This window comes from Melitaea cinxia, chromosome 7 (genome assembly GCF_905220565.1).
Source record: "Melitaea cinxia chromosome 7, ilMelCinx1.1, whole genome shotgun sequence".
NCBI classification, from domain to species: Eukaryota; Metazoa; Arthropoda; class Insecta; order Lepidoptera; family Nymphalidae; genus Melitaea; species Melitaea cinxia.
The window spans coordinates 5,100,369-5,128,037 of record NC_059400.1 but is presented as its reverse complement, the minus strand read 5'-3'; the positions used below and the strand labels follow the sequence as shown (position 1 = coordinate 5,128,037).

The 27,669-nt window shown below is 35.8% G+C and overlaps 1 protein-coding gene across 1 annotated transcript in view; it reads left to right on the top strand.

Moving 5' to 3' along the window:
* The first annotated feature begins 10,239 nt into the window (after nucleotides 1-10,239).
* The window catches only part of LOC123654954 (probable cytochrome P450 304a1), a 31,147-nt gene continuing 13,717 nt past the window's right edge, over nucleotides 10,240-27,669 (top strand). The window contains exons 1-2 of the mRNA XM_045590805.1: nucleotides 10,240-10,355; nucleotides 19,159-19,407. Coding sequence (XP_045446761.1) covers nucleotides 10,259-10,355; nucleotides 19,159-19,407 — 346 coding nt within the window. The 5' untranslated portion in view covers nucleotides 10,240-10,258. The remainder of the gene's footprint in view (nucleotides 10,356-19,158; nucleotides 19,408-27,669) is intronic.

The following is a 27,669-nucleotide window of genomic DNA, read 5'->3' as shown; positions in this document are numbered from 1 at the left end:
TATATTTATGCAACAGGGCTTAGGCTTTGTCTGTTTGGTTAGTTTAAATTAGCATTTTTTATATCAATAGAGATATTATTTAAGTTAGAATTTGTTTCACAATTATTATAATTAAATAAATGATTTATATGTCGCAGAGTATGAATACGGAACGTCAAGTGTTTGACTTGGGTGTATTCAGATAATGTCAGTTGTCAATTATTAGCTGTTAGAGTAGTGGGGTGATCGACGCGCCACCTAGCACATCGTTCGATAGTCACCTACCCTCAGTTATTATATTACTCGAATTGTTCTGACGTGTATAAAACGAACGGTGTCACCTCGGCTAAGGCAGTCTTGGCTCTGGCTTGGCACGATACACTTGTTGTATCCTGCTAGTAGCTTAACCTAGACTCATTAAATAATTAATTTGTGCAATCGAATTAATTATTACCTATTACGATTAATTTGACTAGGCGAGGCATATAACTCGAGCAGTGAAGGTGAGCGTTGATACGTATCTCAAAGGGGGCCTCCTTAAACCTACACCTAGGTCGCAAGTCCTAGGCACTGCTCTGAGTTACTCCCTCTGCCACACGATGGATTCGGCACCCGCACGGTGAACCGTGAATCTATCGAATGCTAAGAAGTTAGTCTTCGCCCCCTTTACTAATAACTATCCCGCCTGCCGTGCTGCGTTATCTTTCTGTTAAGTGAATCCTGTTTCATGATAAATTGATTATATCATAAATTGTGTTTACTTGTTGAGTCAACATTACCCACTAAAGCCTACAGTAGACTGAGTACTCTGAGATCATGAGAAAGAGAAATATACCTTCAAGCTGAAAAGTATACTTCCTTCTTAATCTCTGACATATATTATATGTTAATAAGTCTTTACATTTTAAAGATGAGTACATTAAATCCCTTGTTAATTTAAATCTAGAGTTGAATTTATTTATATCAAAGAGTGTGAGGTTACTATGCCAACGAGTTAGGTTATCTATCTATCTCTATATGTATAAAAGCGAAAGGTCACTCATCACGAAATCTCCAAAACTATAACACCTACAAACTTGAAATTTGGTAGGTAGGCTTTTTAAAGGACATAGACATTCGCTAAGAACGGATTTTACGAAACTCAACCCCTAAGGGGGTAAAACGGGGGTTGGAAGTTTGTATGAAAGTCCTATGTTTTTGAAGTAAGAGACTTGAAATTTAAAATGTACGCTCTATAGATGATGAGAAGGTGTTCGAATAATGTATCTTTAGAAATTAACTCCCTTTTGGGGTTAAAACGGGGGATGGTAGGTTGACTCACTTATCACGAAATCTCCAAAACTATGACAGCTATAAACTTAAAATTTGGCAGGTAGGTTCCTTATAGGGCGTAGACACCTGCTAAGAACGGATTTTACGAAATTCGACCCTTAAGGTGATAAAACGGGGGTTGGAAGTTTATATGAAAGTCCTATGTTTTTGAGTAAGAGACTTGAAATTTAAAATGTATGCTCTATAGATGGTGAGGAAGTGTCCAAATAATGTATCGTAATCTATATATATAAAAGAGAAAGGTCACTGACTCATTCATCACGAGAACTCAAAAACCGCTGGGACCATCCAGTGGTTTTTAATCCATCCAGGATGGACAAAGATGAAATTTGGTAGGTAGGTAAATTATAGTAAGTAGACGTCCGTTAAGAACGAATTTTGCGATATTCCACCGCTAAGAGGGTTTAATTGGGGATTATAGTTTGTATGAAACATATAATACAGCAGCTATAAGTTCGCCTGATAGGTTATTTATACTGCAGCCTGAAAATAAAACTAAAAATGTGATGTATAGAGAGGTTTTATAAAAATAATTATTAAATTATACTAAATTGTGCCTTTTAAAAAGTTACTCAGTGTGATAAGCATTTCAAGTGACTGAAGTAAAAAAAAGTTTGCGTTAAGTATCTTAATAGTAATGCGTATCTTCATAACCACGCGAACGTAGTCGCGGGCAACAGTTAGTGTATTATAAAACAAAGTCCCCAAAAGCGTATGTGGTCGATTCCCTCAAAATCTACTGAACGGATTTTCATGCGGTTTCACCAATGGAGAGAGTGCTTCAAGAGGAAGGTTTACGGAATGACTAAGCCGATTTTGATGAAATTTTCACTGGAAGTTTGCTGGTAAAACTTTGCGAAACACTGATTTCAACGCGGGCGAAGCCGTGGGCACAGCTAGTACAAATATAAATTCAATGTGTATATATGATTATTCTGTTCATCTGCATATGAATAAGGTAATGTACTTAATATGAATTTACATTTTTTTTTGTTTTGTATCTGTATTAAAATTTCCTATCTTTAATTAAGTCAAATTTTTTTATTGACAAACTGTCACCGTGTAGCAAAATAACCACAGAATTTGCATATAGTTCAATTTAATTAATTTTCTTTATTTGATATTCATAGCTGGCACCAGGTGAACAGAAATTCAATACATTCTTTATATTTTTATTAAGCAAGGAGCCAAAACCTTGACCTATCTTATCTGACACCATTACTATTTTATTAGTTTTATTATAGTTTGGTTCTAAAATATTATTTAGCATCTATATGCCAGTGTCACACCGAGGCTGCAAGTAATTCTTAGGTTGATTAATTTTTGTATCACCGGTTCTTAAAGATCCTTTTCTATTGCTGTTATGACAATTCGTTGGTGAGATCTTATTGTTATTATTTGTGATTACTTTCATTGAATTACTTATGGATGACATATGTTCCCGAGTTAGTTGTTTAGAGGACTCATACTCATTTATTTCCTTGAATGACTTTTTTAAACCTTCTATTTCACATTGCAGCCTCTGTGTGTCACAGACATACATCAGCTGGCTTTGTTTTAGTTCTACAGCATGAGCGTTTAAATTTGACTTTAGATGCAAACATCCTGCTTTAATTTATTTGTTTTAATAGAACTATTTTTATTTCCAATTCTTTTATTAGTTTTTTTTTTTTTTTTTGATAAATTTGTTAATTTTAATATATTTTTTATAATTTATTATGTGATTTAATGATTACATTACTACTTTGATGTCTAACAACACCAACCTCAATAATAGGTTCATTTCTCAAATTAGAACCAGAACCACGCTTAACCAATTTCACAGGACTAACTTGCTCAGGTGAAGAGATACTGGCTTTATAGAGACTTTCTTCTAGTCCACTGATGCGATTAAGAGCTGTCTCATGTTCCTCGCTACATTGATTGGGTGAGGTCACCGCTTTGTACAGTTGGTCACGCTGTAGCTTCACGTCTAAATATTTATTATGTAGCACGACAAGTTCTGCTTTTAAATCCGAATTTCTTTTAATATTTTTGGCCATTTCTACTTCAAAATCCTCACTCTCTTTAATTAATTGTTCAAACACAGAGATTTTGTGAGAATTTCATTTCATGAAGACAAGACTTTAATCCTTCTTTCTTTCTCAATAATATCCAATAATTTGAATATTGATTAAATTTTTGTGAAGTCACGTGCACGAAAGAAAAGCCTTTTTATCTGGGGGTTAGACTCTCAGAGATGAACACTCGTTTGGAAAGTCCTGGTAATTTCAGTTTGTCGGTAGTTCGTCAGGAGTTTTTTTTATTTCTCCTTCTGTACATCCGAATAATCTTTTCTTCCAACAAGAGTCCAGTAAAACCTACAGGAACTGTCCGAGTATTTGGGTCCCGAGAATTTATGTGAAAGACGTCCTAGACTTCATGTGACTTAAAGGGGACATTTAATCTGTGTCCTACTGAAATAACAGTGTTTAATATTTTGTCTTTCATTTGAGATGGAATTACAGGCATATTTTTAATTTCAATGCAGGTTGACCTTGACAAACGTTCATAACTTTCCATTCTGTTCTCTATTAATTGTTTCGATAAAGATGTTGCTGTCTTACCCTTTCAAATTTTTCAATCTGATTGATAATATAGTCTAACTTCTGAGATAGAAATTTAACCGACGTTTGAATTTCGCTATTTGATTTTGTTCCCTTTTTAAATTCTTCGATGGATGCTTAATTTATATCATAAGCGAGCCTAGTATTTCGCCACCTTCTTCTTCTGAAGGCGAACTACGTCCACGTTTTTATCGAAAAGTCGCAGTCGGGGTTGCTGCTGCATATTCGATGATACAAGAGAGACAGGAGAGGACAATCTGATGATGACGTGGAGGAGTTCTATTCAAAGGCTTATCAGATGAAGGCTATATCAGGTGTTTAAATTATAAAAAAAAAAAAAAAAAAAAAAACAAAAATTATAGTAAAGAAAAGGGAAAAAAAATGCAATTATTCTGGGGTTCGAACGCTCGACTGCCAGGTAGTTTTACATCAAGGTATCGCGCATTAATATACGTTTAAAATATGTAGAGTAATTAGGGGTAACCGTGCGCAGTGGGTAAGTGAGCGCACTGTGTATATCTTTGGAAGGAGGTGCGCGGGAGGAGTGGTTTGTTTGGGTGAAACAAGGACGCTGGAGTGTCAAACTAGTTGTGACATGACATTGCGCAGCGTGACGTTTTATTTACTTCTTATCCGTTTCTAACTAAATTTATCAGTTTCATTGTTAATTTTTGGCATTTTGGAAACTCGTGTCGCGTCTTAGTTTTAAATCCAGTAAAGGTAAGTCATATTTTGCATGATAATAAGCACATTCTTGTAGATTTGTGAAAAAGAATATTGAAGTTATGTTCGCTGCCAAAATCCTTTATGAACAGTTATTTGTATTTTGGCTTCCTGGGGTAAGTGTGCGCGGGTAAGTGTGCGCATGCGTACACTTACCCGCGCATTAGTAAATTTTTAGATGGCATAACGCCTGAGTTGATTAACAGATAAAATTGTAATTATACCTCTTGAAGGTGCTTATGTATTCTGATTTTTTAATGTTGGAGATTTTATCATAATGCCGTGAACATACTAGATCGTTCAATAAGTCCCGAGACTAACCTGGAAATGGCGCATATATTAAAACCTCTTTTGATTTTTAAAAAGTACTGGCTATCAATACAAGAATATGTGTCAAATTTTTAAAAATGGAACAATAAAATTATTGATTTTGAAACATTAAAGTGACGCTACGGTTGTAATTTCGATACAATTGAAAAAAACGAGTTTCGCGTATAAAACATTTTTTTTTAATGGGAAAAAATACCGTTAAAGCACAGCAATGGCTTATAAAATGTTATGCAGGATCAGCTCCCTCTAAAGCAACCATTTGTCGGTGGTATGCCGACTTCAAGCGCGGTCGCATGGACACCAATGATGGGGAACGCTCAGGTCGTCCAAATGAAGCAGTGACTCAACAAAATATTAACTAAGTCCTCAAAATCGTATTGGAAGATCGGAAGGTAAAAGTGCGAGAGATAGCCGAGATAGTGAAGATTTCAGCTGGTAGTGTTTTCACTATTTTACATAAAAATTTGGCCAAGAAAAAGCTTTTTTCTAAGTGGGTGCCGCGTTTGCTTACAACTAATCAAAAGGAACAACGTATCAATGATTCAGAGCGATGTTTGGCGCTGATGAATCATAATAAAAAGGATTTTTTATGTCGGTATGTAACAATGGATGAAACCTGGATATACCATTTCACTCCGGAATCCAATCGGCAGGCAGCGGAGTGGAGAGCGGCTGGTGAAAGCCGCCCGAAGCGTCCAAAGACTCAGAAATCGGCCGGTAAGGTTATGGAGTCTATATTTTGGGATGCGCATGGAATACTTTTCATCGACTACCTTGAAAAGGGGCAAAATATAAATAGTGACTATTACATGTGCTTATTGGAGCGATTGAAGTACGAAATTGCGGATAAACGGCCTCACATGAACAAAAAGAAAGTGGTGTTTCACCAGGACAACGCGCCTTGTCACAAGTCCGTGAGAACGATGGCCAAAATTAACGAATTGGGCTTCGAATTGCTTCCTCATCCCCCTTATTCGCCAAACTTGGCCCCCAGCGATTACTGGCTGTTTGCAGACCTCAAAAAAATGCTTCAGGGTAAGAAATTTGACTCAAATAGTGAAGTTATCGCAGCAACGGAGGCTTATTTTGAAGCCAAAGACAAATCGTTCTACACACATGGGATAGAAAAGTTAGAAAAGCGTTGGAGGGACTGTATCGCTCTTGGAGGAGACTATGTTGATGAATAAAAATTAATTTTATAAAAAAGACCTTTTTTTAGTACTTAGTCTCGGGACTTATTGAACCACGTGTTATATTAGGAATAAACGTGAACTAGCACCAGTGACAGAACAACAACTTGCTAGGGCTAAAAAACTTATCCTAAATGGAAAAAGCAAGCGAGTTCCTGCTGCTGCCATAGGTATAAGTGAATCCAGTTTGCGCAAGAGGCTTAAACTGGATAAACCCGCATACTCAATGGATCGTTTTATGTCAACAATCAACAGTGAACAAGAGTAAGAGTTTGTCGTTCATTGTAAGAAAATTGATGAAAGATTTTTTGGATTTACCATAAATGATTTAAGGAGATTGGCATATGAATACGCTTCTGCGAATAGTATCGATAACAGATTTGATCATCATCATCATCATCATCATTCCAGCCTATTTCAGTCCACTGCTGGACATTGGCCTCCACAAGTTCGCGCCACAAATGCGCGTTTTGCATGTGTTCTGCCCATAGTCACCACGCTGGGCAGGCGGGTTGGTGATCGCAGGGCTGGCTTTGTCGCACCTAAGACGCTGCTGCCCGTCTTCGGCCTGTGTGTTTCAGTCGGTTAGATGGTTATCCCGCCATCGGTCGGCTTCTTAAGTTCCAAGGTGGTAGTGGAACCTTGTTATCCCTTAGTCGCCTCTTACGATACCCACGGGAAGAGAGGGGGTGGCTATATTCTTTGGAGCCTTAGCTACACAGCACACAGATTTAATTATTCTTCAAAAATGGCAGGGCGTGACTGGGTTGCATGTTTATTAAAACGCCACTGTCCACTTTGTCAAGAAAAATACAAAGATCCACCAACAGAGGAATGGATCAAATGTAATGCTTGTAATGAATTGTGGCACGAACAGTGCACTGCTTATGAAAGAGGCGTTTTTGAATGTGATAATTGTATTGAAAATTAATAATGTTCGAGTATTGTAGGTTTTAAGAAAAAATATATTGATACTCTTCACTAAATAAGTACTGGCTGTGGCAACAAGACGTCTGAAGACGGGCAGCAGCGTCTTCGGTGCGACAAAGCCAGTACTGCGGTCACCAACCCGCCTGCCCAGCGTGGTGACTATGGGCAAAACACATGAGTTCACGTTATTTTTGGCGTAAACTTGTGGAGGCCTATGTCCAGCAGTGGACTGTATAGGCTGTAATAATGTGGCAACAATCTTGATTTCCAAAAATTTAATAATAAGAAATAATAGTCGTTTGTTTTTGTTGTTATTCGTTGAAACTAGTTTTAATTGGATTGTTGTTAGTGACCTTTATTTAGTGAAAAATAAATGTTACGTTATAAGGTTTAACGTTACTGAACTCTGTGATTAAGATAAATATGATTGATCTCGAAACAATATTCTAAATTAAATTACCTTACGACTGAAAATGCAGACTGAATTAATAATAGGATCTTCCAGAAAATATTGTCACCAATTTTTTTTTTTTTGTAATTGTTTGTGTGTTTTACTGCAGAATGCGTTTCCTTACCCCATACGCGTTCACTTACCCCATAGTGATGCGCACAGTTACCCGCAATATGGGTCAAGTGAACACATTCCGATTTTTAAACGGTTTTATTTTAAACGGTTTTATTAAACGGTTTTATTTAGCTCACCCCGTTTGTTTTATTTTTATTATATTTAGCTCACCCCGTTTGTTTTATTTATTATTCTTGGGTCAAATTTAGTAATTCAAATTTCACCCTCTTCCTGTCAACCGATTAATCTGAAATTTTGTATACACTTTGGATTTTGGTGACAATACAATTATGTTTATTCATTATCATTATAAATTCAAGATGGCCGCCGCTACAAAATGGCGGATAATTTATGTTTTATTAATCCCATCAATATGGATATCAAATGAAAGGGCTTAACAAGCAGAATACAATATACTATAAAAAATTGAAATCCAAGATGGCGGCCGCTACAAAATGGCGGATAACGTAGGTTTTATCAATCCCATCAATATGGGTATCAAATGAAAGGGTTCAACAAGCAGAATACAATATACTATAAAAAATTGAAATGCAAGATGGCGGCCGCTACAAAATGGCGGATAACGTAGGTTTTATCAATCCTATCAATATGGGTATCAAATGAAAGTGCTCAACCAGTTTAATCAATGTACTATATAAAATTAAAATCCAAGATGGCGGCCTCTACAAAATGGCGGATAACTTAGGTTTTATCAATCCCATCAACATGGGTATCAAATGAAAGGTCTCAACAAGTAGAATACAATTTACTATGCAAAATTGAAATCTAAGCTGGCCGCCGCTACCAAATGTCTGATAACAATTTTTTATCAATCCCACCAATATGGGTATCAAATAAAAGGGCTTGACAAGAAGAATACAGTGCACTATACAACCTCAATATTTAAGATGGGCCTTGCAATAATGAAGCACTAAATGAATTAAACAGAATGCGAAATAAAAACTAAAAACTAGAAAATAAAAATAGGTAAAAAAACTTTTTAAGTTAAACGGTTTTATGTTAAACATACATTGCAATGTTTAAGATAAATGTACTAAAAACCAAAAAATAATAAAATAGATACAGTCGTGGGAATTATAAACATATGCATAGACTAGACTAAAATAAAACCGTGGGGCACGTCAATTGTCTACAAATTATCGACTTAATGTGCGATAGAAGAATCGTTTAATTCGTCGTTAAAATAGGCAGTTGGCCCGCAGACGGTAAGGAAATTACTTACTATTTTCTTGCTCATGGAAATTCCAATAGTTATACACTCCATGTAAATAAAAGAGATGTTTCAACTAGTTTATCGTTGGACATTCACACTGCTGGCTGGCGAGGAATCGTTTCACTGCTCGTAGTTTGTCTTTAATCGACAAAACATATGATAAAAGTACTACTCGCTCACCACTATGAAACCCTAAAACTCGCTTATAATCGAGCTTGCTAGCTTGTTTCCACATTCTAGCCCTACTTATCACACGTCCATCGTTGTCGGTTGAACAACTGCCTAATTATAGTGTAACATTACAAAACAAACATTTTAATCAACGATTGTAGACAATTGACGTGCCCCACGGTTTTATTTTAGTCTAGTCTATGCATATGTTTATAATTCCCACGACTGTATCTATTTTATTATTTTTTGGTTTTTAGTACATTTATCTTAAACATTGCAATGTATGTTTAACATAAAACCGTTTAACTTAAAAAAAAATTTTTACCTATTTTTTTTCTCTTTAAATGTTTATTGCAAAAAGAATTACTTTAAATTTGTTTAATTTTTAATTTCCATTTATAGACTAATAAATGCTCTTTTTAAAGATAAATCTTTTATTTCTTTGTCTTTAATATTTAAGACACAGTATCGTATGAAAGGCAAAAGTGCGCACAGTTGCCCCGCATGACTCTATTATGAGGCTATGACGTATAAAAGTAAACGTAGCTTATCGTTAGTCCTAAAGGTCAGTTTATTGTCTGATTCAACGGTTCGCTCTTAAACAAAGACTTAAAACTTTAATATTTGTATAATCTTCACAAACACTAAAATATATATCGTTTGATCCGCAAATTATTATTCACTTTAATTAGTTGGAAAATTACATAACTATTTCTAAAAAAAACTACGTATAAATGTGCACTTTAATATTTTTTAAACACGTTCTACGGTTGCCGCGGCAAGGGGGTTTGTGTTACGTTTTTACAAGTTACATCCTTAAAAGGATAAAATAGAGGTTAAAGGTTTGTACGAAAATCCGTCATTTTTAATTAAGAAATTTTTAAATTTATTTTTGGTGTATTAATTCAAAATGAACCAACACATCCACAACCTTCTCTATCTCCCAGTGATAATCTATACAAATAAATAAAATTGGAGTATATATCTGTTTGTTATAGTAAACAAACAAAAATTTTAAAATCGTTTGTATATATTTAGAATCCCATAAATAACTATATATACTTGAAAAAACACAGTTATTTTGAAATCACAGACAGACAATTCAATTTTATTTATATGTATAGATATATACACAAAATTTGATAAATACGTGCTACAAACAACAATTCAGGCAGTCCAGCTAGTGTCTCCTGATAAAATGATTGGATTCATAATAACGTTATTTTTCATTACATTACTTGTGGTACATTTGTTTAAAAATGCATTTAAGAGGCCCTCGGAAAATTTCCCACCAGGTAGGAAGAATAAAAATGTATAATTTTATGTGTTTTTTTAATTAATAGAAATTTTGCAAAAGACTGTACTTAGCACTCATATGTAGAGTATGTTTAATTTATATTTGCAATATTTATTTGTACTAGTGATCACCCAGAGGTCGAAATTCGACCATAATTAAAAATTTAAATTAAAGAAAAGCAAAAATAATGAAAATAAAAAACATTTTTTAAAATTTTTCAATTTGACTACAGACTTTGACAATCAACAAAACTGTATAAAATGCGTGTGTGTGTCAAATACATGGTAGTGTGTGTAGTGTTTTTTTTTTAAATTGAAATAATGTACATTTATGTGCATAATTTAAAGAATATATACGTATTCTGCACTCCCCTATATAACTATAAGTAAGCGAAATTTTATACTCCTCCGTCCGCGTAATTTTCGTAAAAAAGGTTACAAAGTTTTTGCTTCACGTATATAGACTATTTACGACGCAATAGAAATAATCGCTTCTTAAAATATCCAATGCATTTAAAACCTAATTTTAAAAATGTTATTAAAATACTAATGTCGTCGTTTTATTGTTTGTATTGTAACAGATATATAATAATATATTTTCATTAATTACAATACTTTTTGGGTTTTATATAAAGATTGTTACCGGTATTTTTTCCTGTTTAACATGTATTACGTTGTAGTGTCGGAGATACGAAGGGCAAGTGAAACGAATGACGTTCGATATTAGACTTCCTTTATTGTATTAGAATACTATCTTATATACTATTACACCACTACATCACTACAACGTAAATAAACTAAGTCGAGACTTTCACTTGAACGTAATTAACTGTTTAAAGATTTATTTTAAGTCAATGCTGATCAAATTTTACAATAAGGATCAATAAGGCTAAAGGATCTTAACGTAGCATTCGGTACTGATTAAATATATAGTAAATTGTGTAAAAATAATTATATATTAAAATATATATACTAACCGAAATCAAGATTCAAATTTAAATAAAGAAAATTTGAACTGGATAGATTAAAAACCCTTCCTCAGCAGCATCATAACATAGAATCTATAACACCATACAGAACTAACAAAATCCGATGAAAAAAGTTGTGTGAGCATATGCAGACAAACAAATTATTATGCTCTCTTGATAAACCTATATACGAATTACGATTAAATAGTGGCTTTTGTAATTTGAGTGTACATAATACAACAATCTGTAGAACAAAGGCGGGATCGTGTCGCGTGCGCTAGGTCAAGTTACATAACAGTAACAAGTGGCTCTATTCCTGCCGTGGAAAATGCATCGTACGCATATTTTGCATTGATACTGGAGTCGTATGGACGACACTGACCGGGAATGGCTTTTTACAAATCGGTCAAGGTCGTACAATAAAAGGTGACATCTTCTCTATATTCGGCAATAGTTACATGGAGCCAAGTTAAGGTCCAAGAAAACATACCGATCCCAACCGATTATTCATTATTAAATTCCATCATAAATACTTCGGATTTCCAACTGTTCAAACCTGAGGATCGTGAAGACTTGTGGCGCCGGATGAAGTCTCAGATCATTAACCTTAAGGATCAGGAAAACGCATCACTCAGCACACACGATGTAAATCAGTACTCTGTTTTGTACATAGTATAAGGATTTATCACTGTTGCGGGATATCTGTACGGAATCATACTGAGCACGGCTGTGACAGATGTCTCCACGACCTCAGTTCCACTGGCAGCAGATACGAACAAAGACTAGGAGGTTCCTGTTCCTCCGAGCGTACGAACGCGATTCGTTCGACTGGACATTCCGCCTAGAGCCTGTAGTGCAGTGGATAAACTATTTAAGTTACTTAAATGTATGTAGTTATTTTGTTAATTGTATTGTTATTGTCAATTCTTAATATCAGTTATCTTCCTTCTTTTGAGTCAGCGGGATGTACGGGCTACCACACATTCAGCAATGATTGCCTTTACAAACTTATTAGTTAAATTAAGTTATTTCATAGTAATTACTGTTTGCCTGATGCGGATGATGTCTGTAATTCTGCCTATATATACTCAAATATTCTCAATAAACTTAGTGTTAGATTAACTTTCATCTGGTTTGGTTTACCTCATGACCTTCCCTCACAGGTCATATCTCACTCAACCGTAGACTGTACCATGCCACCATGAAACATAAATATTACAAAAAAACGTGCGAAAATAGTTAACTTTGTGAGCATTAAATACAGGGTGGCCCGTTTACAGTGGTCCAAAAATTTTTTTCAGCTTGAGAGCATCATGAGTGATCATTTAAAACAAACTTTAGTTAGGCGAAAACTTATGGTTTAGAAATTATGATTTTTTTAAAAAATAATCCGAAGTTTCAATATGTTTGACACAAAACCACTCTGTTATGAAAACTACTGGACCGAATTGAATGAAATTTGGTATAGGTATAGCGTAATAACCTACCTATCGCGCTATAGGCTCATGTGGTGTGAATAATTAGACTGCATTTTTTTATTTCACTTTTTCTGTAGTTTTTTTTAACTTTTCGGCAAAACATTGACTTTCGAAAAAATCCTGTGAAAAAAATTGTACCGCCAAGGTTTTGCTGGTACTGCTAAAAAGTACCTTAACATAGGGTTATCCTTTACACAAAAAATTATAGTTGTCCTTCGATTATAACATCTTCAAAAACAACATCATGTACATTAACACACGAAAATCGAGAAATTACGAAATTTACCATAATTTTAATCATTTGAAACGGCCAATTATTAATTAGATAATCACTCATTGGGATACAAATAGTTACAAATCAGTATTCACATGGCTATAAAATGAATAAAATAAAATGTTAACCTGCCAGCCAAGATAACTTAACTTTATTGTAATGTCAATTTATTGAGTTTTTTGTTGTTATTTAGTTTTTAGTTTAAATCTTAATAAAAAGTTTTTAGTTTAAATCTTAATAAAAAGTTTTTAGTTTAAATCTTAATAAAAAGTTTGGAGAATTAATAAAACAACAAAATAATTAACATATTGTTTATTTTTTACAAAAGGTTTTCGAAATGGCGTCCGCCTTGCGCTAAACATAATCTGCATCTGCGTAAAAAATTTCTTTGCAGCCTATTAAATGGCTGCCGGTTTTGTTTAATGGCTGTTATAGCCACTTGAATTTTTCTTCTTACATCTCGCTCTGATATGCTCTCCCGTGCGTACACAATCTCCTTAAAGTATCCCCAAATAAAAAAATCAACGGGGTTCAAGTCGGGTGAACGGGCTGGCCAGTGGATGGTGCCACCGCGACCGATCCACCTCTGCGGATACGTAGCATTTAAATGGTTTCTTTTTTTATTATTATTATGATATGGGCTTACTCTAACTCTAACTCTAAAAACTTTTTATTAAGATTTAAACTAAAAACTAAATAACAACAAAAAACTCAATAAATTGACATTACAATAAAGTTAAGTTATCTTGGCTGGCAGGTTAACATTTTATTTTATTCATTTTATAGCCATGTGAATACTGATTTGTAACTATTTGTATCCCAATGAGTGATTATCTAATTAATAATTGGCCGTTTCAAATGATTAAAATTATGGTAAATTTCGTAATTTCTCGATTTTCGTGTGTTAATGTACATGATGTTGTTTTTGAAGATGTTATAATCGAAGGACAACTATAATTTTTTGTGTAAAGAATAACCCTATGTTAAGGTACTTTTTAGCAGTACCAACAAAACCTTGGCGGTACAATTTTTTTCACAGGATTTTTTCGAAAGTCAATGTTTTGCCGAAAAGTTAAAAAAAACTACAGAAAAAGTGAAATAAAAAAATGCAGTCTAATTATTCACACTACATGAGCCTATAGCGCGATAGGTAGGTTATTACGCTATACCTATACCAAATTTCATTCAATTCGGTCCAGTAGTTTTCATAACAGAGTGGTTTTGTGTCAAACATATTGAAACTTCGGATTATTTTTTGAAAAAAATCATAATTTCTAAACCATAAGTTTTCGCCTAACTAAAGTTTGTTTTAAATGATCACTCATGATGCTCTCAAGCTGAAAAAAAATTTTGGACCACTGTAAACGGGCCACCCTGTATAATATTTGAAGGGTATTTTATATAAAAAATGTAATCGGTGTAATTTTTATCAGTACAAAAGTTGATTTATTAAATTCTAATAACATGTATTTCGTAGAAAAATCTTGTTGTATACTTATAAATTGTATACTAGCTGACCTGGCGAACTTCCTACCACGTTGTTTTTTTTTTTTTTGAAATATCTTTCCGACGTGGATAGCAATACGAGCTCCACTACAAACGACCCGCCGCCCGCTTCACCAATGTGCGTCCGCGCCTGATCTCTCAATAGTTCAACCAAATATTACCGAACGTAAAAAAAGGAAGTTAGGAGGAGATGATTTTGACGCGGGTGTTACTTTGAGGGTATTCTCGGATTTCTCAAAACAACAAGAGAACCGTTTCGAGGACTTGTTTCGGAGAATCAATGATATTTTAGAACAAAACATTGAACTTAAGAAAAGTGTAGAAGTTCTATCAAGCAAATATGATAATTTCTTGTCGCGCATATCTAATCTTGAATCAGAACATAAGGAGGATAAAAAGTAAATACAACGGTTGGAGGAACAAATCGATTTATTGGAACGAAAATCTCAACGCAACTATTATTGAACTTAAAAATGTCCAAAAATCGACTGGTGAGACAAAAAATCATCTCCGTAAAATGGTTATGTATATGGCTAAAACAATTTACATTGAGGTTGATAATTCTGATATTAGAGATATTTATCGAATAAAGTCAAAAGATAACATGAATCCTATTAGAGTAGACTTTAATAACGTAATTATTAAAGATAAAGTAATATCTAGACTTAAATAAATTTAATAAGTCAAAGGAAAATACAGAGAAACTTCATACGTCACACTTAAATTTACAATCTCCAACCCAGCCGGTTTATATATCAGAAACATTAACCAAGAAAACGCAGCGGCTCTATTATATGGCAAGGCAGTTTCAAAAAGCACACGACTATAAATTCTGCTGGACAACACACGGAATAGTTTATCTTCGCCGACGAGAAGAGGATTCCCAAATTCACGTTAATATTGAACTGTGACTTAAACAAACTTTTACTAAAATGAGTATATTTATATTTATATCTATGTTTTTATTTACATAACTTGTTTCATGTTTTCTCTTTTGCCAACAATATTTTTGTAATACTTTAGACCCAATAAAAAACATATATGCAAAACTAGACTTTGTTCTCAAGTATTGCAAGGTGACGAGAATAGTGATCCATTAATAATATTTACTATGAATATACGAAGCATTAAAAGTAATTTTGACCTTTTCATAGCTTTCATTTCTACTATGAATATTGCCGTAGATGTCATAGTACTTACGGAGTGCTGGACAAAAGAAGATGATACACCGCCGAGTATTAGGGATTACAATATATTTTGGATAAAGGTTAGTTATAATAAAAATGATGGAGTAGTTGTGTATGTAAGGAGTGAGTTACGGGTTAGTGTTCAGGAACCAGGGTTTCGAGAGAAGAACTGTCTTGTTCTCTGTTTGGAACCCGAATACACAATTATTTGCTCCAACCGACCACCTAGTTTTAGAAATTTAAATATTTACTTAGATTCGTTGAATAATTTAATAATACTTAAATAATACCCACACAAAAAAATGTTATTTTGGTAGGCTATATAAACATTAATATGAGGCGGCTCAGGATTATTTAAACTTACTTGCACTACACGGAATAAAACCAGACATTAATATACCCACACGCATAAATACTTGTATTGATCATATAATGATAAAATGCTCGTCACCTTGTAAAACTATAGTGTTTGAACAAAAAATAACGGATCACTCTACACTGTTATTATTTATAAATAAAGCTAATATGATAAAAAAAACCGTTTAACGTCAATAACATAAAAATAAACTATAGTAATATTAAAGACACACTTGTTAAAAGGAAGTGGTCAGAATTATATAGCATTAATGAAACAAATTTGGCATCTGAATTGTTATTAACAACTTTGATAAATATTGTTACTGCTAAAACTACTACAGTTAAAACATCTAAAAAACTTAAACCACTTAAACCCTGGATCACAAAGGGAGTAGTAAAATGCATACGGAAAAGAGACAAGTTACATAAGAAAACAAAAAATCACCTATGGATATAGACAAACAACAAAAATAGTGAGAGATATAGAAATATATGTAATTCTATAATTAAGAATCTGAAAAAAGAAAATCAGGATGACTTACTAAATATAGATGACTCTCCTAAAATGGCTGTCAATAAGGTTAATGACTTTTTTATTTTCAGAGGAGCTACTTTGACACAACAAATACTCACTAAAATGAATTTTTCTGAACTAAACTGGCTCGAAAAAAAATAACTGTTAACCACTTAAATCAATGTCCTCTGCACCAACTGACGCTAATGAAATAAAAGATATTGTTTCCGGACTAGATTGCGCAGTGTGCCATGCTGGGATACTATAACATCTAAAATAGTGAAGCAGAATATTACGTCTCTTGCTTTGCCGATTGCCTATCTTTGCAATCTTAGTCTAGAAACAGGTACTTTTCCAGATTCATTTAAAAGGGCAGTGGTCTGTCCGATATATAAATGCGGTGAAAAGACTGTACCGTCAAATTACCGGCCAATCTCTTTACTCTCTACCTTATCTAAAATATTAGAGAAAGTGGTAAATAAACGAATGATAAATTATTTAGAAACAAATGAGTTGCTTAGCAAAAATCAATTTGGCTTAGGAAAAATAAATCAACGGAAGACGCAACACTAAGATTAACAAATCATATAGTATCGTATAGAACGATCTTCCGTAAAAATACTCTCGAATAAATTGAATAAAAAAAGTTTTATTTTATACAAATTTTGACTATTTACACGACAAGGGTGACAAGTATTTGGGAGTCTTTCTAGATCTTCAAAAAGCGTTCGATACAGCTTCGGCACCAATACTCCTGAAACGTTTAGATAGTATTGGTATGAGAGGTGTGGTTCTTGAGTGGTTCACGGACTACTTATCGGAGAGAACACAGTGTGTGAGGGTGACTGGTGTTAGGGGTAATTAGCTTACCTGTAGGTTTGGTGTTCCACAGGGCAGCACTCTTGGACCTACATTATTTCTTGTCTATATTAATGAACTCTGTAATGTAGTTGCCCTATGTAACGTGGAAATAACTATGTTTGCTGATGACACTGTACTACTTTTTCACGGTAGCAATTGGGACACTGTATACAGTAAAGCTGAAAATGGTCTTGCTATAGTCACAGCCTCGCTGGAAGAAAGCTTGCTGTCCTTGAATGTTTCAAAGACGAATTATATATGCTTCAGCAAGTCAGCATCGGATAAACTGTTACCTAATTCTGGACTTAAAATACATACACACCCTTGTAACCGCATCGTTGACAACTGTAACTGTGTCTGTAAAAAACTCAATAGAGTAAATTCTGTGAAGTACTTAGGTTTAGTAGTGGATGAACGACTTAATTGGAACTTACATATTACAACTTTAACAACTAGGATCAGAAAGTTAATGTACATCTTCGAAAATTTACGTTCAATGTGTGAAGAAAAGCTCCTAATTCAAGTCTATCGAGCACTCTGCGAGTGCCTTGTGAGATATTGCATCTGTGCATGGGGAGGCGCTGCTAAGACAAATATAATGCTTGCAGAGTAGGCCCAACGCGCGGTCCTAAAAGTAATACTCTCTTTACCTTATCGGCATCCCACAGTTGCGGTGTATAAACAAGCTGATGTACTGACTGTAAGACAAACATACATATATGAAGTTGATAAAATATACCACAAGAAGTGTGTAACTTATTTACCTATAATAAACAAAAGGATAAAAAGATGCCCGGTAAATCCTACCAAAACAGCGATTGGACGAAAACATTCCAATTACCATGCTCCAATTATTTATAATAAAATTAACACAATTTTCAACATCAGAAAACTTAATAACTATAGATTAAAAAAAATTACTTGCCTGGTTAAAATGCTTGGATTACAACGCTGCAGAGAATCTTTTAATAACAGTTAAATGATAACCATTGACTGACGTGATATACACAGACATATATACAGACACACAAACACACAAACACACACACAGACACACACACACACACACACACACACACACACACGCACACGCACACACACACACACACACACACACACACACACACACACACACACACATACACACACACACATACTCATGCACATACAAGCACTTACACATACACATGGTTAATAAATAATGAACAACTAAACACACATGTTACATGTTAATGTTAATTATAGTTTTAAATTATTAATGTTAGCTAGTTTTGCCTTTTATTTTTCTTTTTTTTGTACCATTGAATTGATAATAATTGGTTTTTAAGGGCATAATTTGTTATTACATATATTAAAGGAGAGCATACTGGTTTCTGCAACACAGTGCAAACTAGTGCAGGAGTCAGGGTAATCTGTATTGTATAATTTATGATTGTGTCCAATAAAGATTATTATTATTATTATTATATAGTTAACTGTATTCTCTCTAACTTTTCTAACGGGTTTCATCCTATTCAATTTTTTTACTCAAAAATTATGGGCCCTGATATGTGTGTAGTCCAATCAAATAAACGAAAAAACAGAATTTAATATATTAGTAATTATTTTGTATCATATTTTTAACTATTATGTTTATATTGTTTTAACATTGTCAAAGGACCTCCCAGTTTACCTATTTATGGAGCCTACTGGATCGTATTGCTGCGTGAGATAGACAATTTAGGAGGATCGTTTAGGAAGCTCGCTAAAGACTACAAAACGAAAGTTCTAGGACTGTATCTTGGAAACGTACCAACGATTGTTGTTGATGATCCGACATTGATTAAACAAGGTCTTTACAACGAAGCCTTCGATGGCCGCATGGATTTAATACTTAGCCGCTTGAGATCGTATTGGAAAAGACTTGGTAAGTGTATTTATCCTGTTTAATTAATATTTCGCTTTACATTTTGATACACAAATTTATAGATTAGGGGCTTGATTGATTTTATAACATATCTTTTGAGTAATATGCATATTTTATTGCTTCTGGTAAATTAAAATTAAATGACGGTTAATATAGGATGCAAGATTGTGTTAATTCGGTTTCAGTCAGATTATTGAAAAGCAAAATAGAGGCATAATATTTTGTTATTTGAAAGTACCTACTGCTATTTAATAAAAAAAAGTATTCAACATTTGTCCTAAGAGCTACTTACATGGAGAGAGTGTGGAAAAATCGGGCCAAGGAAATATTTATTATCGGGCCAAGACAATAATTATTAAGTATTTACAAATTTTAGATACTAAATATTTGCAACCGACATGACAAGAAATAAAAAAACAATTAATATTTATAAAAATAATCGTAATTTTAACGAAAGACAATTTTAATGATATTTAATTATTTTGTCTATCTTTGTGTTTGAATTATGTAATCGCCTTTATTTGTGAATGTGCTAAACTAATTTGATCATTTTTAATGATATGGTCATCTTTATAACAAAACAAACGTGTTCAACTAGCAAGAATTATTCTTGTACATTGTAAAAATTGCATGTGTATATTTGCGTAGAAGTTTTTAGCCTTTTGTAATGTCCAGACTCCAGTATTTTGCTTTAAATCTTGGTTGGGGGCTAAGACTCAGATACATATACTTTGAGAGATATGAGTATAGAAATTTTTATATTGTGATTCTATTTCTCTATTTATAGTAATCAAATTATTGTGAAGTAGGTACTAATTAGTAACAAAGTTACGCTAAACGATATAAATTTACCCAATGAAATTTCTGTTATATGCAATCTGATGCGTCGGTAAAATAAAAATAAAAATTACAGTAGGTGACTGTAGTGTACGACACCAATATTCATTTATGTGCAACATTTTAAAAATATTTAGAATTATATTTTTTAATACCTACTGTTTTATTTTATAAGTAGCTGCTGCCTGCGACGTCGTCTGCGTGAACGCTATACAGCTCTAAAGATACCTACGATTATACCTTTTAAAATAACATTCATTTACCCGTTTCTTCTTTACATTTCATATCTACAGAAAAATCTCATAGATGCCGCTGCTTTAAAATTGTCTTGTCTACTTATATTCATTCAATTATGTTTATCGGCTTAGTTACTTATATTGCGTGATTTTTATAGTGTGAAGCTAGCTTATATAGAGCATGGTTATTAACATAATAACGACAACATTCAAATATGCGTCATTAGATTACACGTTGTTACAGAATGCGTTGAGGAAATAAAGGTTCACTGCCCGTTCCCGGTAGGTGATAGCATGATAATATATGTTGACCCGACTTCTTAATAATATTCGTGCCAAATTTGAAGTAAATCCATGCGTACTTTTTGAGTTTATCCCGGACATACATACAGACAAACAAACAAACGGACAAAAATTCTAAAAACTATATTTTTGGCTTCGGTATCGATTGTAGATCACACCCCAAGTATTCTTTAAAAAAAAATATTCAATGTACAGTTTTGACTTTCCTACCATTTTATTATATGTATAGATTTAAGGTACGTAATAGGCACGACACACGCTAACCTGACAAGTGACAGCCTACCACTTCATTAAATTAGCATAGTTCATTTAGAGACTAGTTGTAGCAGTTAATATTTATTTGCATAATTATAGTTTGTATGTTAGCTTTGTAACAAGCAACGACGTCAGTCGTAAATTATTTTGATTGTACATAATATATTGTTATTATAAATAAGTGGTCCATTTAGATATGAGTGAGACCAATCCTCATACTACCTATACGTAATAAGGAACCAGATATCAAAGCTGACCAATCAGAAATGGTAATAGATTTTTTGTAGCGTTGACGTTACAAAAAACGATACAATTAAAAGTAAATATGTATTAATGTTTGCTATAAATAAATACTTAGTTTTAATTGTACTTTAAATAAATAATTGTGTTTGCAGTCAAACGAAAAAAAAACCGACTTCATTTATATCGACAAGTAATATATACAACGCAGGTAGATGAAAAAATAGTCAAATAAATACGCATTATCAAAGATTCCTCCAAAAGTTGTAATCAGATCTCGATGAAATTTAAATGTGACCACAAGATAAATATCGGCTTTCGATTAAATAAAAAAATATTAAAATCGGTACACCCAGTAAAAAGTTCTGTGGATTTTCGAGAGTTTCCCTCGATTTCTCTGGGATCCCATCATCAAATCGTGGTTTCCTTGATTGAAAATTGAAGAAAATTGGTTTATAAACGACGGAGTTATCCCTGAACATATATAGATATATATATACGGTCGAATTGAGTAACCTCCTCCTTTCTTTGAAGTCGGTTAAAAATTAAAGATATGTCATCTTATATATATAACTCTCATATATAAGTACTTGTTTAACTCTGTAATCAAAACTACGAATAAAAATAATAATAGTTAAGAAACTGACTTACAGTCAGTTGTCACATTGAACCATTGTAAGTTATCTTATTTGTGACAAATACGTCAAATGTCACAACAACAATTTAATGTAGTTATAATCTTTATTATATATAAGGATTATATATATATATATATATATATATATATGGGTATGAAAAATAGATGTTCGATTCTCAGACCTACCCGATATGCACACAAAATTTCATGAGAATCGGTCAAGCCGTTTCGGAGGAGTTTAACTACAAACACCGCGACACGAGAATTTTATATATTAGATATTGTTGATACAACATGTCTTTGATATACTCCGTACTTTTTATCCTTTTGTCAGCTCTTTCAATCTCACATGCTAATATATCATTATTTTCACTTTGTGAATATTACTCAAGGCCATGACTAAGAACTGGAACCCACTCTCTGGACTCACTGGAACCTGCATATTCTTTCTCTACCGTACTGTGCGTTATTTAATCCAAAGACTCCCACTTTCTTTAAGGATAAATTTGAATATTTGAGGTATTCTTCAATATCGGCGGCATCGCGAAATCATTCGATAACGTTACCTATACCCAAAAGTAATTTTTTCAAACAGTGTACTGTTGAAGCTATAAAGTTGTGGAATAGTCTGCCGAAAAATGTAAAATAGGCTAAATTACTACTGGCATTTAAGTTGTATTTAAAATATCTCTATGATAACTGGAGACGACGTGAATAAGTTTTCTTTTTTTTTTCTTTTTTTTATGTCACTAGGTCGGCAAACAATCGTACGGCTCACCTGATGGTAAGCGGTTACCGTAGCTTATAGACGCCTGCAACACCAGAAGCATCGCAAGCGCGTTGCCGACCCAATCCCCAATCCCCCCAGGATTATATTTATTTATTTTTTTTATTATATCATTATATACTCTCGACCCCAGTCCAGCTCTAGAGCAGAGACGAGGTCGAAGAAGGAGCTCGCCCAGAAGAAGCCTGTTCATTCGCGCTTTAAACATGTTCGGGTTGTATGAACTCGTAAATACAGACGTCGGCAGGGAATTCCACTTCTTGGCCGTGCGCATTAAAAAAGATGATTCGAAGCGTTTTTAACGTATGAAGGGTATATCAATCAGACAGGGATTAAAGCCTGCAGTACGTCTGGAAGTTTGATGCAAGAAAGGAGATGGGGGTATGAGCTCGTGCAGGTGCAGGGGGTTTTGTGGTATTGTGTTGTTTTGTCTATTACTTGTTTGATTTACGAGTTATAATAAGGTTGTGTATTGAATATGCATTTATATATGTATTCTGTATAATCCTTATACAAAATATAGTATGTACATATTTGTTACATACAAGTTTACTATATAATTGCACTACCTGCCCGGTCTCTTAATTAATCCTAACTTTAGGTGCTTGGTTTGTCTGGAAGAAATGGCTAAATAGCCACAAGTTCGCTCATTGTACTTTACAGTCTGTAACTCACTTATAATATGTTTATTGTGTATCATGTAGTTGTTGTGTAAAATTAAGTATAAATAATAATAATAAATATGTATTTCATCATCATCATCATCATCATCACCACTTCAGCCTATCGCAGTCCACTGCTGGACATAAGCCTCCCTAAGTTCGCGCCAGACATCCCGGTTTTCTGCAACCGCCATCCAGCCCACACCGGCAATTTTACGTAGATCGTTTGTCCAGTGGACCGAAGGCCGTCCCACACTGCGTTTGTTAAGACGCGGTCTCCACTGCAGGATACGTCCGTCTAACGGCCATCGATCCTGCGACACAGGTGACCAGCCCACTCACACTTCAACTGACTATGTCGCCACTTTAAAGCCACTTTAAACTTGTGGTCCAGTCTCTTTGTCAGTGTCCTCGACTCGGCTCCGTATGTTAACACAGGCACGAAGTATTGAGTCGGCTACGACTGGGTGCTTCTGGGCACGCTGCCCGCAAGCGTGCGAGTGTCGTGCTACGCCGACGACACCCTAGTCGTGGTCACAGGAAGGCACCCTGCGCCAGTGATGCGGTCGGCCACGCCGGCGCAACACTCGTGGTCGACCCTGAGGCTAGAAATCGCCCTGAGTAAGACCGAGGCTCTGCTGTTCCATGGGCCTCGGGTAGACCCCGTCTAGGTATGCAGGTTACTCTGGATGGGGTCGCGGTCCGGGTGAGGGCCCAAATAAGGTACTTAGGTCTCACCCTGGATGGGAGGTGAGCTTTCGGGGCTTATTTGCCCAGCTAGCCCCGAGAGTCGTGGGAGCCGCCGTCTCGCCGGGAGACTGCTGCCGAACGTGGGTGGTCCGAGTGCCGTCATTGCCGTCGGCTGTACTCCGGGGTCATCCGGAGTACAGCTGACGCCGACGGAGTATGGCCATGTACGGGACACCCGTCTAGGCGGACGCCCTCGGTCGCGCCAACAAGACTCTGCTGCGACGTCCGCAGCGAATCATCGCGATGGCGGCGTGCGTGCTAGCCGGCGATCCCCCCTGAGAATTGCAGGCGGAGATCCTTGCCGAAATTTACTACTTCTTGGCGGCGAGGAGATCCCGGGGGGGCCCGACGTTGGAAGAGGTCGCACGCATGCGGATGCAAGCGCAGAACACCTTGTTGCGGCGGTAGATGAAGGAACTGGCCCCACCGGTCCGAGGACAGTGGACGGTGGACGTGGTCAGGCCGGTGACCTTCCGTTTGGTGCAGGTATTTTCCTGACACGAGTGCTTCGGTTATTACCTGCACCAAATCGCGAGACGGGAAGTGACTCCAGCCTGCTACGAGTGTGGGGCGCCGTTGTTAGTTAGTTAGTTAAGTTCATTTTCGGCTTAAAAAAATATGATTATGTAAGTCACTTTCGTAAGCAGCTTTAATATCTATCCGCCATCGTAGAAATTTTAGAATACTTTTTTATTTTTAAGACTCTTTTTAATCCTTGTTCTCCTTCGTATCTACGGGACCGGTTTTTTTTCTCTCGCGATGATAATTCTCCGTGCAGATCTCAAAAACGTTCTCTTTTTCAGATGCCCACCCACCGTACCTATTTTTATTCTTACTCCTTTACTATACATTCCGTTAGACATTGGAATTCCCTACCATATGAAATTCGCGAATGCAAAACACTATCGCTATTTAAGAAAAGATTGAGAAAATTCTACCTGAATCAATCCTAGTCTAAAATTAATTTAATTAAGTATCCTTATGCGTATTGGAATATATTATCGTATGTATTATATTATGTATCGTACATATGTAAGCATGTATGGAAGTATAAGTATCATATTATTTGTATCTACGTGTGTATACATTATTCTGTATGTGTGCATTTATATATTGTATAATTATGTATTTATTACGTATTATATTTTTATTCTCAGTATGTTTAGATTGTACACGCTAATTTTACGACTGTTTCATAAGTTTCCTGTGGCAGGACTACTGGAAGAGATTCCATCATGGGATAAGTAGTGCCTTTATACCAGCATTGTTTATAAACTGTTTCCTTTTGCTATCCTAGTGTACATAAATTGTATATAAATAAATAATATGTATTTATCTTATACTATTAAACGAGCAAATCTTGTATATATATATATATATATATATATATATATATATGGCGACACAGTGTCTGTCTGTGGAGAGGATACTCCACCCACGTCAGCTCGGCTTCGTGGAAAATAACACGGGGAGTGGCAGTTACCAGTTTTAAGTCCGCGCGTATGGACGTAAGCGCGGGTGCTAGGGGTCGCTCTCGTCAGTGGGAGGGTCCATCGAAGGCACACTGATATTGGTTACCGCCCGCTTCAAGCTGGGCAGCCCCCGGCCAGTAGGGTACCGATCCGTCTCGGTGCTGGTTTGTTCCTTTAGGGTGTAGGGAGCACCAGACTATATCTGGATAATTGGCGCCGTTATCTAGCACACCTGCGGATAAAGGTCAAAATAATAATAAAAAAACAAAGAACCAACATAACACTGCCATGCGCATTTCGACATGGAATGTCCGTACTATGAGGACAGGTCTCCCGAACACCTGCGGAGATTTACAGAACGTACAAGATCCGCGTAAAACCGCAGTGATTGATATGGAGCTCTGTCGGCTGGGTGTATCATTATGTGCCTTGCAAGAAACGAGACTGCCTGGTGAGGGATCCATTCGTGAAATAAATTATACGTTTTTCTGGAAAGGTAAAGACACTGAAGCCGTTCGCGAGCATGGTGTTGGCTTTGCGGTAAGAAACGACCTCCTGTCATCCATAGAAACACCACACGGTGTGTCGGAACGTGTTATGGTGTTGCGTCTAAATACCAAGTGCGGTTTTATTACAATCATCTCCGCCTACGCTCCAACGTTGATGGCAACCGATGAAGCCAAAAGTCAGTTCTACGACCAACTTGAATCTGCGATACAGAAAGTAAAACCCCGAGACCGCCTTTACATCTTGGGTGATTTAAATGCTCGCGTCGGCCAAAATCACAGTGCGTGGCCAGAATGTATTGGCACCCATGGCATTGGTAAGATCAACGAGAACGGGCAACGCTTGCTTGAATTCTCTTCAAGACACTCACTTTGCGTTACCAATACCTACTTCAAGGGAAAGCCATCAAGTAAGGTTTCCTGGAGACATCCACGCTCTGGTCATTGGCATCAACTTGACCTAATACTCACTAGAAAGAGCGACCTGGGCGAAACACTTCACACACGTACCTTTCACAGCGCCGAATGCGAAACAGACCACTCCCTCGTCGTGGCGTGTATTGCCTGCGTAAAAAAAAAGATCCACTCATCCAGGCCGTTCGGTAGAAGACGAATTGCTCTTCAAAATACCAGAGACGATGAGATGGTCCAAAAATATGAGACTTCGGTTCGCAGCGAAACCGCTTCCTGGGATGCTTCTATGTCTGTGGATGAAGAGTGGAGTAAAGTCAAACGACTCCTAACAACAACAGCCTGTGAAGTGTTTGGCCACCAGGATACTAAATCACAGGACTGGTTTATTGACAACATCCAGCAACTTCAACCTCTGCTGGATTCCAAACGTAAGGCAGCTCTAAACTACCGAAAAAATCCCTGTCCGAAATCATCCGATGAGCTTAGAATTGCTAAAGCAAATTTGCAACGTAGTACGCGACACTTTGTTAACGCTTACTGGAACGACCTTTGTATGAGCATTCAATCTTGCGCAGACACGGGTAACTTTGGCGGCGTTTACTCAGGAATCAGAACCGCTTTAGGGCCAGTTATTAAGAAGATAGCTCCACTAAAAGAAGCTGATGGCACTATTATATCAGATAGCCTGAGGCAAATGTCGAGATGGGTGGAATATTACACCGGTCTATATTCACAACCAGTGGACGTTCAGCGGGAGGCTGTGCATAACATGCCGAAACTGGCCACCTGGAAGGAGTTAGACGATCCGCCTACTGTAGAGGAATTGCTCAAAGCTGTCAAGCAGCTAAAATACGGCAAAAGCCCCGGCAGCGATGGCACCCACGCCGAAATAATCAGACTCAAGTGTATATTACCTGTTCTGCACAATCTTTTGTGGAAATGCTGGGAAAAAGGATACATACCGCAAGATATGCGCGACGCTAACATCATAACTTTATATAAAGGTAAAGGCGACCGCGGCGATTGTAACTGCTACCGTGGGATATCCTTACTAAGCATAGTAGGCAAGCTTTTTGGACGAGTGGTCCTTGGGCCAATCCAGACACTAGCTAATCGTGTGTATCCGGAATCACAGTGCGGGTTTCGTGCACAGCGTTCCGCAA